Source organism: Sapajus apella, unplaced genomic scaffold (genome assembly GCF_009761245.1).
Source record: "Sapajus apella isolate SASKATOON/1434 unplaced genomic scaffold, GSC_monkey_1.0 scaffold20, whole genome shotgun sequence".
Lineage (NCBI taxonomy): Eukaryota > Metazoa > Chordata > Mammalia > Primates > Cebidae > Sapajus > Sapajus apella.
Genome location: NW_022436960.1, coordinates 12,286,335 through 12,299,278, shown reverse-complemented (window position 1 = coordinate 12,299,278; position 12,944 = coordinate 12,286,335). Strand labels below are relative to the sequence as shown.

At 39.4% G+C, this 12,944-nt stretch overlaps 1 protein-coding gene across 3 annotated transcripts in view; it reads right to left on the bottom strand.

Annotated features, from left to right (window-relative positions):
* RPS6KA5 (ribosomal protein S6 kinase A5) overlaps window positions 1-12,944 on the bottom strand; it is a 188,320-nt gene that overhangs the window by 106,008 nt on the left and 69,368 nt on the right. For all 3 annotated transcript variants that reach the window (XM_032287636.1, XM_032287638.1, XM_032287637.1), the window contains exon 3: window positions 1,114-1,332. In XM_032287636.1, the coding sequence (XP_032143527.1) occupies window positions 1,114-1,332 (219 nt within the window). The remainder of the gene's footprint in view (window positions 1-1,113; window positions 1,333-12,944) is intronic.

The following is a 12,944-nucleotide window of genomic DNA, read 5'->3' as shown; positions in this document are numbered from 1 at the left end:
GTAAATGGCTGACTGATTAGTGGCTAACCAAGTTTTTCACCAGGAATGCAAAGCATCTCTAGGAACAGAAGTCCTTTCTTTGTTTTTTATTTTTCCCCATTACTGGTTTCCATGAACATTCCATTGTCAGCCTACACCTGTTCACTGCGAGAACTCTGAAAGCAGAAATTGGCCTACTTCACCAATCAGTTCCTCACATTTGAATGGAAGCATACTGCCCAGGGAGGTAGATACCTGTAACAATTCAACTGTTTCCTTTTATTTTTATTTTTTTTTTGAGACGGAGTTTCACTCATGTTACCCAGGCTGGAGTGCAATGGCGCGATCTCGGCTCACCGCAACCTCCGCCTCCTGGGTTCAGGCAATTCTCCTGCCTCAGCCTCCTGAGTAGCTGGGATTACAAGCACGCACCACCATGCCCAGCTAAGTTTTTGTATTTTTAGTAGAGACGGGGTTTCACCTTGTTGACCAGGATGGTCTCGATCTCTTGACCTCGTGATCCACCCGCCTCGGCCTCCCAAAGTGCTGGGATTACAGGCTTGAGCCACCGCGCCCGGCCTCAACTGTTTCTTAAGATTAATAAAGGAAGGGTTGGGAGTGGCAGGTCACACCTGTAATCCCAGCACTTTGGGAAGCCAAAGCGGGCAGATCACTTGGGGTAAGGAGTTCGAGACCAGCCTGGCCAACATGGTGAAACTCCATCTCTACTTAAAATGCAAAAATTAGCCAGTCATGGTGGTGCATGACTAGAGTCCCAGCTATTCGGGAGGCTGAGGCAGGAGAATCACTTGAAGCTGGGAGGCAGAGGTTGCAGTGAGCTGAGACTGAGCCATTGCACTCCAATCTGGGTGACAGAGCTAGACTCTGTCTCAAAAAAGGCGGGGGGGAAGGGGTAATAAAAAGGTGTGGAATAGAAGTATGTAAATTCTTTCATAATGGGAGGCCTCAAATCCAGAACAATGCATGATATTCTAGGAGATGCTGCCACAAAGAATAAGAAGCAGAACAGTTCACTTCTTCTAAGTCCAAAGTATCTTGCATTTTGAGTACATTATAACTTAAGGCCCAAGGAGAAAGGTTTTCATAAAAAGTCTGATAACAACTGACACTTACCTAAAATGAGATGAAGTTTGGTTTCTGTCTGGAAAGCATAATGTAATGTCACCAAAAACGGCGACTGCCTAATGTGCTCCAGGACTTGCCGTTCTGTCCTTGTATGCTCTGTGGTTTTGGCCTTTTGAACTATTGTTGCCTTTTTCAAAACTTTCATGGCATACAGCTTTCCAGTATCATGTCCACTTATTTTACGAACTAGAAATACTTTTCCATAAGCTGAAAATGAAAAGAAAAAATAAGAATTAAAATGCTACACAAGAAAAATGATAATTTAGTGGAAATAAATTTCTTTAATGCACAGAAAATACACTCTTTAAATAAAAAGTATCTTTGGTACCAGTTTAAATAGTTCTTTAATAGATTTCTTCAATTTTATACCAAATATATTTCTAGGTCTAACCCTCAGTGTTTACATATCTAGCCACTGCTGACAAAATTATGCTTTTACTCTTTTACTGTTATTCTCTCCTCAATATTTTTAGCTGTAGGAAACTGGCTGTTATTATGGTCAACTAACCACAATCCAATTCGGGAACAACTAGGACATTTTAGACATCAGATAAAACTTCTAGGTATATATATATATATATTTGTTACTGATGTAGACAAATGAAAGCAGTTCTCAATAAAAATTTCATATATACATAAATCAAATGCCTCAATTATTCCTCTACAGTTATAAAAAAAAAAAAAGCCTAAAGCAACATAAGCTGACATTATATGAAAAAAGAGATCTTGAGACTTAAAATACAAAAAGATCCTAAAATGCATGCAATACAGACAGAAGCCCTTTTGTATCTCTGGACAGTAATTTACAGCTTACTGGGTCAACCTCGCCACACTTTTCATAAGAAGGACTCTGTTGGGCATGATCCTATGTGTGGTGCCCCTTCTCCAGGTAGAGAAATTGGGACCATGTAGGCACTGTGCCTCGTGGACACAGCAGGTTCTCTGTATTTATTTTCTTAGAAAAGTGGGCTAGGGCTGGAAGAAGTGGAAGGAAGAAGAAGGAAGAAGGAAAGGCAAAAAAAAAACCCAAAACATTTTGGGAATGAAAAGGTGAGTCCCTCACTTCATTCCTACAAGGTATCAAATCTCTATAGCTAATCTCTTTAAAAAGACAAACGCTTTCTGGGATGCTTAAGTCCAGTCTGCCTGTTAAATGTCTTAATCAGACCATTATCAAGTCAGTTGGGTTTTGGCCCAGATCCGTGTTCACACTCTGCGGTATTTACCACCTAATTCTATTGTAATCCACCCATTAGAAGAAGGGAGCTTTAAGGGAAGGGCTCTTGTACTCTGTATGTTATTTAGTTCAGTACTTCGACTGGATTAGTACTAACACATGATGTGCAAGGGATCGGTGAAAGACTAAATAATCCTTAGAAGGAGTGCCAACACTTATTAAGGACTTGCCTATGCCAGGCTCTGCACTAAACATATTGATTCACTTAATCCTCACAACAGCCACTTTACCCATGAGGAAATGTGTTCAGAATAGTTACAGAACTGGCCCTAAGACTGGGGCAAGAAGCAGCAGAACTGATTCAAATGCAAAGAGTATGACTTCCGGGACCACACTTTGAATCATAATAAACAAAAAAGTGATACCTCACAAGTGTGAGTAATCAGACATTCTGGATCTTAATACAACCAGTACTGACTGTAAACATACTGAACACATTGCAGGGCACAGAAAAAGTTCACAAAGACTTGTGCATTATCTCATAGTAAATACAATAATTACAGGTTGAGACCTTAGTAAGGCAGAAGTGAACCAAAAGGATGAAACGACAACTTTCAGAACCTAACAAATTAGAATATAAAAATGGAAAAATATTTATCTGTTCAGAAGCAACAAAATGAAGCTAAAAAATACTATGCACTAAGCCTTCCAACAACGTGAACCACTATATAAACTCAGGAGAAAGTAAAGTCTACAAGCAGCCCTGAAACTTCTGTGTTCCTTACATACACATGGCACCTGCCCTAAATTCTTGTTCTCCCAGATGCCTATCTCCAGAGCACTATGATGTTTAGAAATTAGGGAATCCACCTATGCTTTCAAAACAGGAATTTTTTCCACAACATTATCGAAACACGGCTGTTCAGCTTCTTCTTAGTACATCTGCCCTCAACATAGGTGTTGACCACATATGCGACAGACAGACTGTTGGGTGTTCATACCTAACATCTGAGTACTCAGCATTTATGATATGTAACAACTCATTCAATTCTTATAACATTCCTATAAGGAAGTGAGAACTATTATCTCCATTTTATGGATGAAGAAATTGAAGTATAGAAGAGTTGGGTCACCTGCCCAAGATCACACTTGCCATTTAGTCTAACTCCTGGGCCCACAGACTTATCTGTGGTCCAGCTGCTTCACTTAAGTGAATGACCTCATAGGCAAATAAATAGGGAACCAGACATTAAATAGAAGTCACCATACAGGTTAGTTGTTTTCACAGTGGAAAGGACCCAGTGCTCCTACTTCCAAGAGGTGAAAGTTTTGCAAAGCAGCCCATTTTATTGATGGGAGGCTCTAAATGTTAGAAAATCTTCCTTATATTGACTGGAAGCAGTCTTTTTATATAATTTTCACCTGTCCTTCTATATCCTCTGGACTTAAAAAAAGAGTATCACTCTTCTATAAGATAATCTTTTTTTTTTTTTTTTTTTTTTTTTGAGGCGGAGTTTCGCTCTTGTTACCCAGGCTGGAGTGCAATGGCACGATCTCGGCTCACCGCAACCTCCGCCTCCTGAGTTCAGGCAATTCTCCTGCCTCAGCCTCCTGAGTAGCTGGGACTACAGACACGCGCCACCATGCCCAGCTAATTTTTTTGTAGTTTTAGTAGAGACGGGGTTTCACCATGTTGACCAGGATGGTCTCGATCTCTTGACCTCGTGATCCACCCGCCTCGGCCTCCCAAAGTGCTGGGATTACAGGCTTGAGCCACCGCGCCCGGCCCAAGATAATCTTTTAAATATTTAAAAACACTATCATGCCATCTCCTTACTCTACTTCCTTAAACCAACCTCAAAGTAAGATGACTCTGAGACCTCTCACCACTAGGAGGTTCCCTTGATATGTTCTGTGGGGTTTAAATATTTATTTGACTTCTTTGTTATTTTAAAAAATATTGCATTTCACTCCAAATATGCATGAGGTAGCACACAGGATGTTAATATACACCATCAAATAATGTAAAATCATCCTGATTGCCATGTTACACTCTATATGGTCAAATAATACGCAATCATACTCCTTGCCATGTGATAACATCCAGAGGTTTCCCAATAATGAATTAAAGACCACATACTCTGCCAACGCAATTGTGCTCAACTATCAGACAATGTCAGAGAAAAACTATAATGAAGCTCACAAATCTTTTGTTTTTACTTTAATAGTTTGCCATGATTAACATTTAAGCTACATCACATGGTAAGTGCCAGTGGGTGCTTATTATCAACAACATTCAAGGAATGCCTTACAACATTCCAAACAATAAGTATTTCAGACAACAATCTTACTTCTAAGAAGGCTGAGTAACTAAAACACAGTTGCTTCCAAATAGTTTCTGAAGCACCCATAAGGCTGTTTATCACATTGCCAAAGGGGAAGAAAACACATTCCCTACTAGAGACATCTTGAAGAAGCCACCTTACCTGGTTAAGCTGGTTTATGGCTCGGAGCAGAGAAAGAAAGTGAGTAGTCCTTCTGTTGAAAATTGCTATCTATTCCAGAACCACCTTTATGTTCTCCAACATTTCAAGAGTAGCCATTGAAGCTGGAATTGATGGCAATATTCTTTTCTTTTAGTTTGCAACTAGATGAATGACTGCCTGCAAGTACAGTCTCCTTTCATTCACTATGTGTACCCTGACATTATTAGAGTAATCCTCTTTTTAAAGTATCTTTAAGAAACTGCAGGCCGGGCGCGGTGGTTCAAGCCTGTAATCCCAGCACTTTGAGAGGCCGAGGCGGGTGGATCATGAGGTCAAGAGATCGAGACCATCCTGGTCAACAAGGTGAAACCCCGTCTCTACTAAAAATACAAAAACTTAGCTGGGCATGGTGGTGCGTGCCTGTAATCCCAGCTACTCAGAAGGCTGAGGCGGGAGAATTGCCTGAACCCAGGAGGCGGAGGTTGTGGTGAGCCGAGATCGCGCCATTGCACTCCAGCCTGGGTAACATGAGTGAAACTCCATCTCAAAAAAAAAAAAAAAAAAAAAAGAAACTGCAAAGACTACCAATAGTGAATATTCCTGTCTCCAAAGGAAAAAAAAAAAAAGATAAACAGTACTTCCTGCTTGGATGGAGCTAAAACTACCTTCATGCTTTAGTAGATATGACTCTCTAATTTCTGCATCAACATCCAATGGCACCAAATGCTCAACCAGCAATCCTCATGCTTCTACCACTGTTAATCTGATCAACTACATCGGAGCCAAAGTCTTTTCAAGAGACTCTGCTAAGAAACATGAGCAAGGTATGGGCATAGTGGCTCATGTCGATAATGCCAGAACTTTGAGAAGCAGAGGCAGGCAAATCGCTTGAGCTCAGGAGTTGAGATGAACCTGAGCAACACAGGAAGAGCCCATCTCTACAAAGAATACAAAAATTATGTGGGTGTGGTGGTGCGTGCCTGTGGTCCCAGCTACTTGGGAGGCTGAAGTGGGAGAATCACTTGAACCCAGAGGTAGAAGCTGGAGAGGGCTGAGATCATGTCACTGCACTCCAGCCTGGCCAACAGAACAAGACCCTGTCTCAGAAAAAAGGGAAGGGGAAGGCGGAGGGGGTGGGAGGGCGGGGCGGGGGGGGAGGGAGAGAGAGAGGGAGAAAGGAAGCAAGAAACCAAGCCAGTCGTGGTGGCTCATGCCTGTAATCCCAGCAATTTGGGAGGCCAAGTTGGGTGGATCACGAGGTCTGGAGATACAGACCATCTTGGCTAACAGCCTGGTTTGCCAGGCTGGTCTCGAACTTCCGACCTCAGATGATCCACCCGCCTCGGCTTCCCAAAGTGCTGGGATTACAGGTGTGAGCCACCACAATCAGCCTGAGATCACGAAGTTCACTGGTTTTCCAGAGCACTAGGCCTGCAGCATTTGACTGAACTCAAGGTAGAGGTTCTACTTATTTTAAGATTGAGGGAAAGTACATTATAAGAACAAATGAAGGAAAGATTATTTACTGATTTAGCTTGGCTGATATTTGAGACCACATGAATAAGGTAAATCTTTCAATTCATGGCCCTACAGGCACCATTTTGAATGCTGCTGAAAACCTATGTTATCTTTTAGCTAAGCAGCCATTTCAGAAGAGAAAACTGGATCAACTATGTAAATTTTTCCAAAGCTGGAGATAGATTTCTATAGATTGGAGGAAGATTGAAGATATCTTATGAAGGTTACTTCTGTTTAAACTGAAATGTAGATTTATAATTCTATTCTAACTGATGTAGACAACAAAACATTGACTATCTTTATTGATAATGATTTCAATGGCTCGATAACAAAGGAAATCATGTAAACTGAACCAAAGGAAGTGTCAGAAAAATTTCTGGTTCCTTGGAGTAGGTTTCTTTCCAGCTTGCTTTTCCAAATGTGAAGCTCTTATTCCATTAGCCACAATTAACATTGTGAACCAGGTTTTAAGCACTTGTTGCTATAATAAAGAAAAGTTAAAAATGACTGACAGTTTGTTTTTGTTTTTGAGACAGAGTCTTGCTCTGTTGCCCAGGCTGGAGTGCAGTGGTGTAATCTCGGTTCACTCCAATCTCCACCTCCTGGGTTCAGGAGATTCTTCTGCCTCAGACTCCCAAGTAGCTGGGACTACAGGCACATACCACCACGCCCCGCTAATTTTTGTATTTTTAGTAGAGACGGGGTTTCACTATATTGACAAGGGTGATCTCGAACTCCTGACTTCGTGATCCACCTGACTCAGCTTCCCAAAGGAGGGGGATTACAGGCATGAGCCACTGTGCTTGGTCCAAAAATGACTGACAGTTTTAAAACAAGAAGACATTCATCCTGCCATGTCAGAAACCACTGCACAATTCCAACTTATTTTTTAAGCCAAGCAAATGCAATCTTCTTGCTGAAATTTACTTTGAGCATAATTAAACTTATCTTTTCACTTTGTGAAATCTGAATTTATTAAAAATGTTCATAAGTAGCCTTTAATCTTTACATTAAGATAGTAAGAGGTTAATTTGTTAAAAATATTTTTAATTTGTAAAAACAATCAATTTAAAATATAACATAATTAAACGCATGCAAAATTTTGTGCGTGTACAAACTTACATGTATTATTCTGGAGGAAGCAACCACGAGCCATGAACTTGGTTAAGGGCCATTGTTCAGAGGCCTCTGGTTTATGTCCTTCCTTATAGTTCTCAACTTGGACATGCTGTCCTCACTAGGACCTGAATCGCTCAACTAAGGTGAGACCAATGTTTTCTTTCACTCAAACTTTTGTTAATGCAGATGAAAATTATACACCTTGAATAGACATTCACTAGCCATGCTGCACTTTGGGTTCATAACTTACTAACTATTGAACTTGAACTACCACTTAAAAAAATACAGCAGAAACAGTCTTAAGTGGCTTCTACTTAGCCAGCTCCTAAGGCTAACTTAGTCTTATATTCCCCTTTCCCTCTGAAGACACCCACTGCACACTGACAATCTATGACTAGTTCCATGCCAGTGACAGTTCCATGCAGTTCCATGCCAGTGACACTTGTTGCTTTGCCTGCTTCTACTTGTTGTATCTGTTATTCTTATTATGTAATTTCATTAAATATTACATAAACCACTGAAATGTGTATGCAAAAAGAGAAAAATAAGGATGAATGCTTTGAAAGGACTAGATAAAAGCAAAACACTTTAAAAAAAGGAACTGCTGAAAAATTAGGTGTGAGTGAAACAACTAGAAAAGGGTGGAGGAAACTGTGAAAATCTAAAAGGATTTTGTACTCAGACTACTTCAAATGTGTCTAGTTTTCACTCTAAAGAATCTGAAACTTATTTTTAGATGATGCATTCAACTGCGGTTTATGCAAAATAAACCACTGTTTATGAACCTATACTCACAGTCCTACGCTTGCATCCAAAGATTCACAAGTGAAGTATACTTACACATTTTAAGTAAAAAATGTTCAAAAAATATATAATGATTTTTATATGATTCCCACTTGAACCAACTTTTTTAAATTACCTACACATACTAACTGTATCATATAAGAGAGTTTGTACTAACTGAAGAATCATATTAATCACTGGTAAAATTCATCTTTCTAGATTATTGGATTCTTATGAAATGGTGACTTGGTCATCAACCACACTAGCTAGGCCTCAGATGTGCTTATTTCAATCTGGTAAACATGATTACCAGAGCATCTTACTAAAAAAGAAATATGGTAAAATAGGAATCAAAGAAGACTAAGGGGCATATTCATAAATAATTCTCTATTTATATCTCAAAAAACAAGCTGTTTGCCTAACTAAATAGTGATGTCTTAACTGCTGGAGTGAATGACCATCTGTAGTGGGTGCTGATGGTGTTCTGCCAGATCCCCTTTACAGGCTGGTGCACCTATTCTCCAGCTGCTGTGAGTGTCGGCTGCAGGAGAAGGGCAGCCACACCGGGAGGGTTACATGCCATCATTCTCTACTCCACCCTCACTCAAACAGCCTGCAGCCAATGACTAACACAGGTAAAAAAGGCCTGTCTCGTGGCTCTTGCTCCAAAACTTCCCATGAGTTCAGGCTGAATCCAGACCACTGCTTAGACCACATGCTTGTTTAGGCTCCTCCCCGACCATCCTCCTTCCCTCACCCTTGTTCCCCTGAGAGTACTCTGGCAATAAATCACATACACCCAAATCCATGTCCTGGGCTCTGCTTCTAGCTAACATGACCTAACATAGCATCAATAATAAATAAAATTAGGCCGAGCATGGTGGCTCACAGCTGTAATCCCAGCACTTTGGGAGGCCAAGGCAAGTGGATCACAAGGTCAGGAGTTTGAGACCAGCCTGGGTAACACAGTGATCGTGTCTCTACTAAAGATACAAAAAAAAAAAAAAAAATTAGCCGGGAGTGGTGGCACTTGCCTGTAATCCCACCTACTCGGGAGGCTGAGGCAGGAGAATTGCTTGAACCTGGGAGGCGGAGGTTGCAGTGACCCAGGATGGCGCCATTGCACTCCCGCCAGGGCGACAAGGCGAGACTCTGTCTCCAAAAAAAAAATTAAATAAATAAAATTGTATCTACACTACAGAAACAATGTCAATTGACACCTTCATAGGGAATCATCTTTTGATTATGGCATAAAACATCACAAACATTTAACCTCTAGGATTTACATAAACATTGTAGGCTTATACTGAAACATAAGGTATAGTGGGTATACAAATACACAAATGCAAAATTATAAATTTTTTGAATGACAATTTTGACACTTTAATGAATACATGCTTTTAAAGGTACTATTTTAATATGGATACTTTCCAAACACTTAAAAGAATAAAATGACATATGATGACTAAGTCATCATACTTTTTAAAACAGTCTTTTATATGACTCAACCGAAGTATTTTTCCCTCTATCATGTCATCAAAAAGTAGCAATGTCTTTAAGTTGCCTAGTGCAGTTTACAGCACCCTCTAGTAACAAATTATCCATGAGAAACAAGTATGTCCATTTAATAAATAAAATGTGTTACTGTAAATCTGCGGTAAAAAAAGATTGGAGGAAAAAGTTATCTTATCAGGAATATTCATAGAGTCTGGGACCAATGAGTAAACAAATATCTCGAATTACATTTCAAGATGGCACCTAAGACTGGGGTAAGTAGCCCAAAGACAGCCTCAACTGGAAAACCAGTAGTTCCACAGAGTGAACTTCCAAGTTTGATTGCTGTCATCTAATCTACTGTTGATTAGATGACAGCAACAACAATAACAATAAAGGAAATCCACATAAGGAAAAAGTGAATTTCTTAAGAGGACACCAGGGACCAAGGTAGGCACAAATGGTTATTGCTCATTAGACACTATCATAAGCAAGGCCCTCTGAATTTCTATACTTTGCCAGCACTCGCTCCAAGGTTTCATAAACTCAGAAATAACTCTGCATTACATGAAGACCAGTTCCATACTGTTCCATTTGCAAGGTTATATGTTGTATGGGTGTGTGTGTGTGTGTGTGTGTGTGTGTGTGTACATACATAAACATATACATATTTAATACTCACTACTCTTATCTCCAGCACCCAGAACAGTGTCTGGTCTTGGAAAATACTAATTAATGAATGAATGAATCCCAAGACCAATAGGAATGAACTAAAAGGTTTTAAATTGAAAAGTGACATAATCAAATTTGCCCATCAGAAAAATAACTCTGGCTATAGAATGGAAATAAATGCTCAGCAAGGCCTAAACCAGGAAGACCTTTGGTGGTTATTTCTCTATTTACTGCTGGAGACATTTTAGCCTCTATAAAAAATACTCATTAAGAAATTACATTCACTTACGTATAATGCTAATCTGAAAGCCTGGTAATGTATTACACTAGCTCTTTTAGAAACTGAGCTACATTCCCTTTCAGTTTCCCCAGTAGTAGCTAAAATTTAAAAAAAAAAAAAGCTAAAACTTATATAGCATTTATTATGTGTCAGGCAATCAAAACATTTTATTACTCACATTATGTATATCTTAGCAGAAGACTGTTAACAATACATTAAGATGTTTCAGAATCTATGATGTTTGAACAGTTAAAACAAACAAGAGGCTGGGTGTCGTGGCTCATGCCTGTAATCCCAGCACTTTGGGAGGCCAAGGCGGGGGGATCACCTGAGGGCGGGTGGATCACCTAAGGTCAGGTGTTTGAGACCAGCCTGGCCAACACAGTAAAACCCCATCTCTATTAAAAATACAAAAATTAACCGGATGTGGTGGCAGGTGCCTGTAATCCCAGCTACTCAGAAGGCTGAGGTAGGAGAATTGCTTGAACACGGGAGGCGGAGTTTGCAGTGAGCTGAGATCACACCACCACACTCTAGCCTGGGCAACAGAGAAAGACTCCGTCTCCAAAAACAAAAAAAAAGAAAAAAATATAATCGTTCCATTTGACATGTTATGCTTAAGGTAACATACAAATCAAGTTCTTATAAATGCTAACAAAATCACAATTAGCAACATTTCATTTATGAGGTATTTTCTCACTGATTAATTTTTATTATTAGAAATATCACTTTAGTTGAAATTACTTCCAGAGATGCTAGTAAAGTGACTATATAAAATAATCATCTCTTCTTATGAGTAAGTCCTAAACAATTTTGTTTTTCTCAATTTAGGTTACAGCTTTACAATGGAGTTCTCTGTTGAATAAATAACCACAACCCATGGTTATCTAGTAATTGGCAATTCATATCCATTATCTCATTAATCTTATAACAACATTGTGAGACAGGTATTATTATAATAACTTATGCCAAAAGGGACTTGGGCATATAGGGTTCATATGATTAACTCAAGAAACTCAAGTAAGCAATGACAGTGTCAAGATTCAAACTTGAGTCTTCTACATCATCCTCGATACTCAGGTCCACAAGAGTGAATCAACTCAGCTGTACCCTTTACTCTTACATGGCAAAATTTTTCTTTTTTCTTTTTGTCATGGTAAGACAAGCCCACACCAGCTCTTCAAAGTACATGACAAAGTATATGACCATATATGATAAAAAACGAAAATTCATAGAATACTGAAGTCTTTAGCTGAGACCCTCATGCTGCACTTCATTATCAGAATTACTAATAATGCACACCACAGGTACATTTAAACACTTTCTTCTCCCATACTTGGACAGATATCTCAAAGAAGACAAAATGGTCAAAAGGAAGGTGGCAAAAAAAGACTTAAAAAGAAATAAAAATAAAGTTGTTATTCCCCAAAATAACCCAAAATTTCATCATCAAACAAAAAAATTCTAAAAGATGAGCCAAAGATACTTCCTGGACTTCTGAGTATCAATCTGAAGAATAATGCTAGAGACAACAGCATAAATGACCTACTTGTTAGATTATTATACTTCATACTATCCTGGATTATGGGCCGGTAGCAGGACAGGGCAACAGGGTTGGAAAAATATACAGAGATGATCTTAAGAGCTTACAATCCAGAGGAAAGATTGCAATGTGAAGGAAAATTCAGAGAACAAGTCAGTGCTACGCTCTCTACTGAGGGCTCTCAGTGCAGCAATTCAGAGAATAAAGCCATTTGCGCAGTAGGAAAAAAAGATGAGCACTACCAATGGGGGAACAAGGTAAGGCAGGGCATCAGAGGGTGGAAAAGTACACATAATTGTAGGCAAGGGAAGGAAAATAAACCAGACTAGGAAGTAGGCCGATAAATCAACAAGCAAAAAACAAACCACCCCATTAAAAAATGGGCAAAGGAAATTAACAGATATTTCTCAAAAGAAGACATACACACGGCCAACAAGCAAATGAAAAAAGATTCAACATCTCTAATCATCAGAGAAATGCAAACAAAAACCACAATGAGACACCATCTCACATCAGTCAGAAGGGCTATTATTAAAAAGTTAAAAAATAACAGTTACTGGCAAGGTTGTGAAGAAAAGGGAACGTTTATACACTGCTAGTGGGAATGTAAATTACATCAGCCACTGTGGAAAGCCGTTGAGATTTCTGAAAGAACTTAAAAGACACTACCATTCAACCCAGAAATCCCATTACTGGGTATACACACAAAGGAATATAAATCGTTCTGCCAAAAAGACACATGTACTC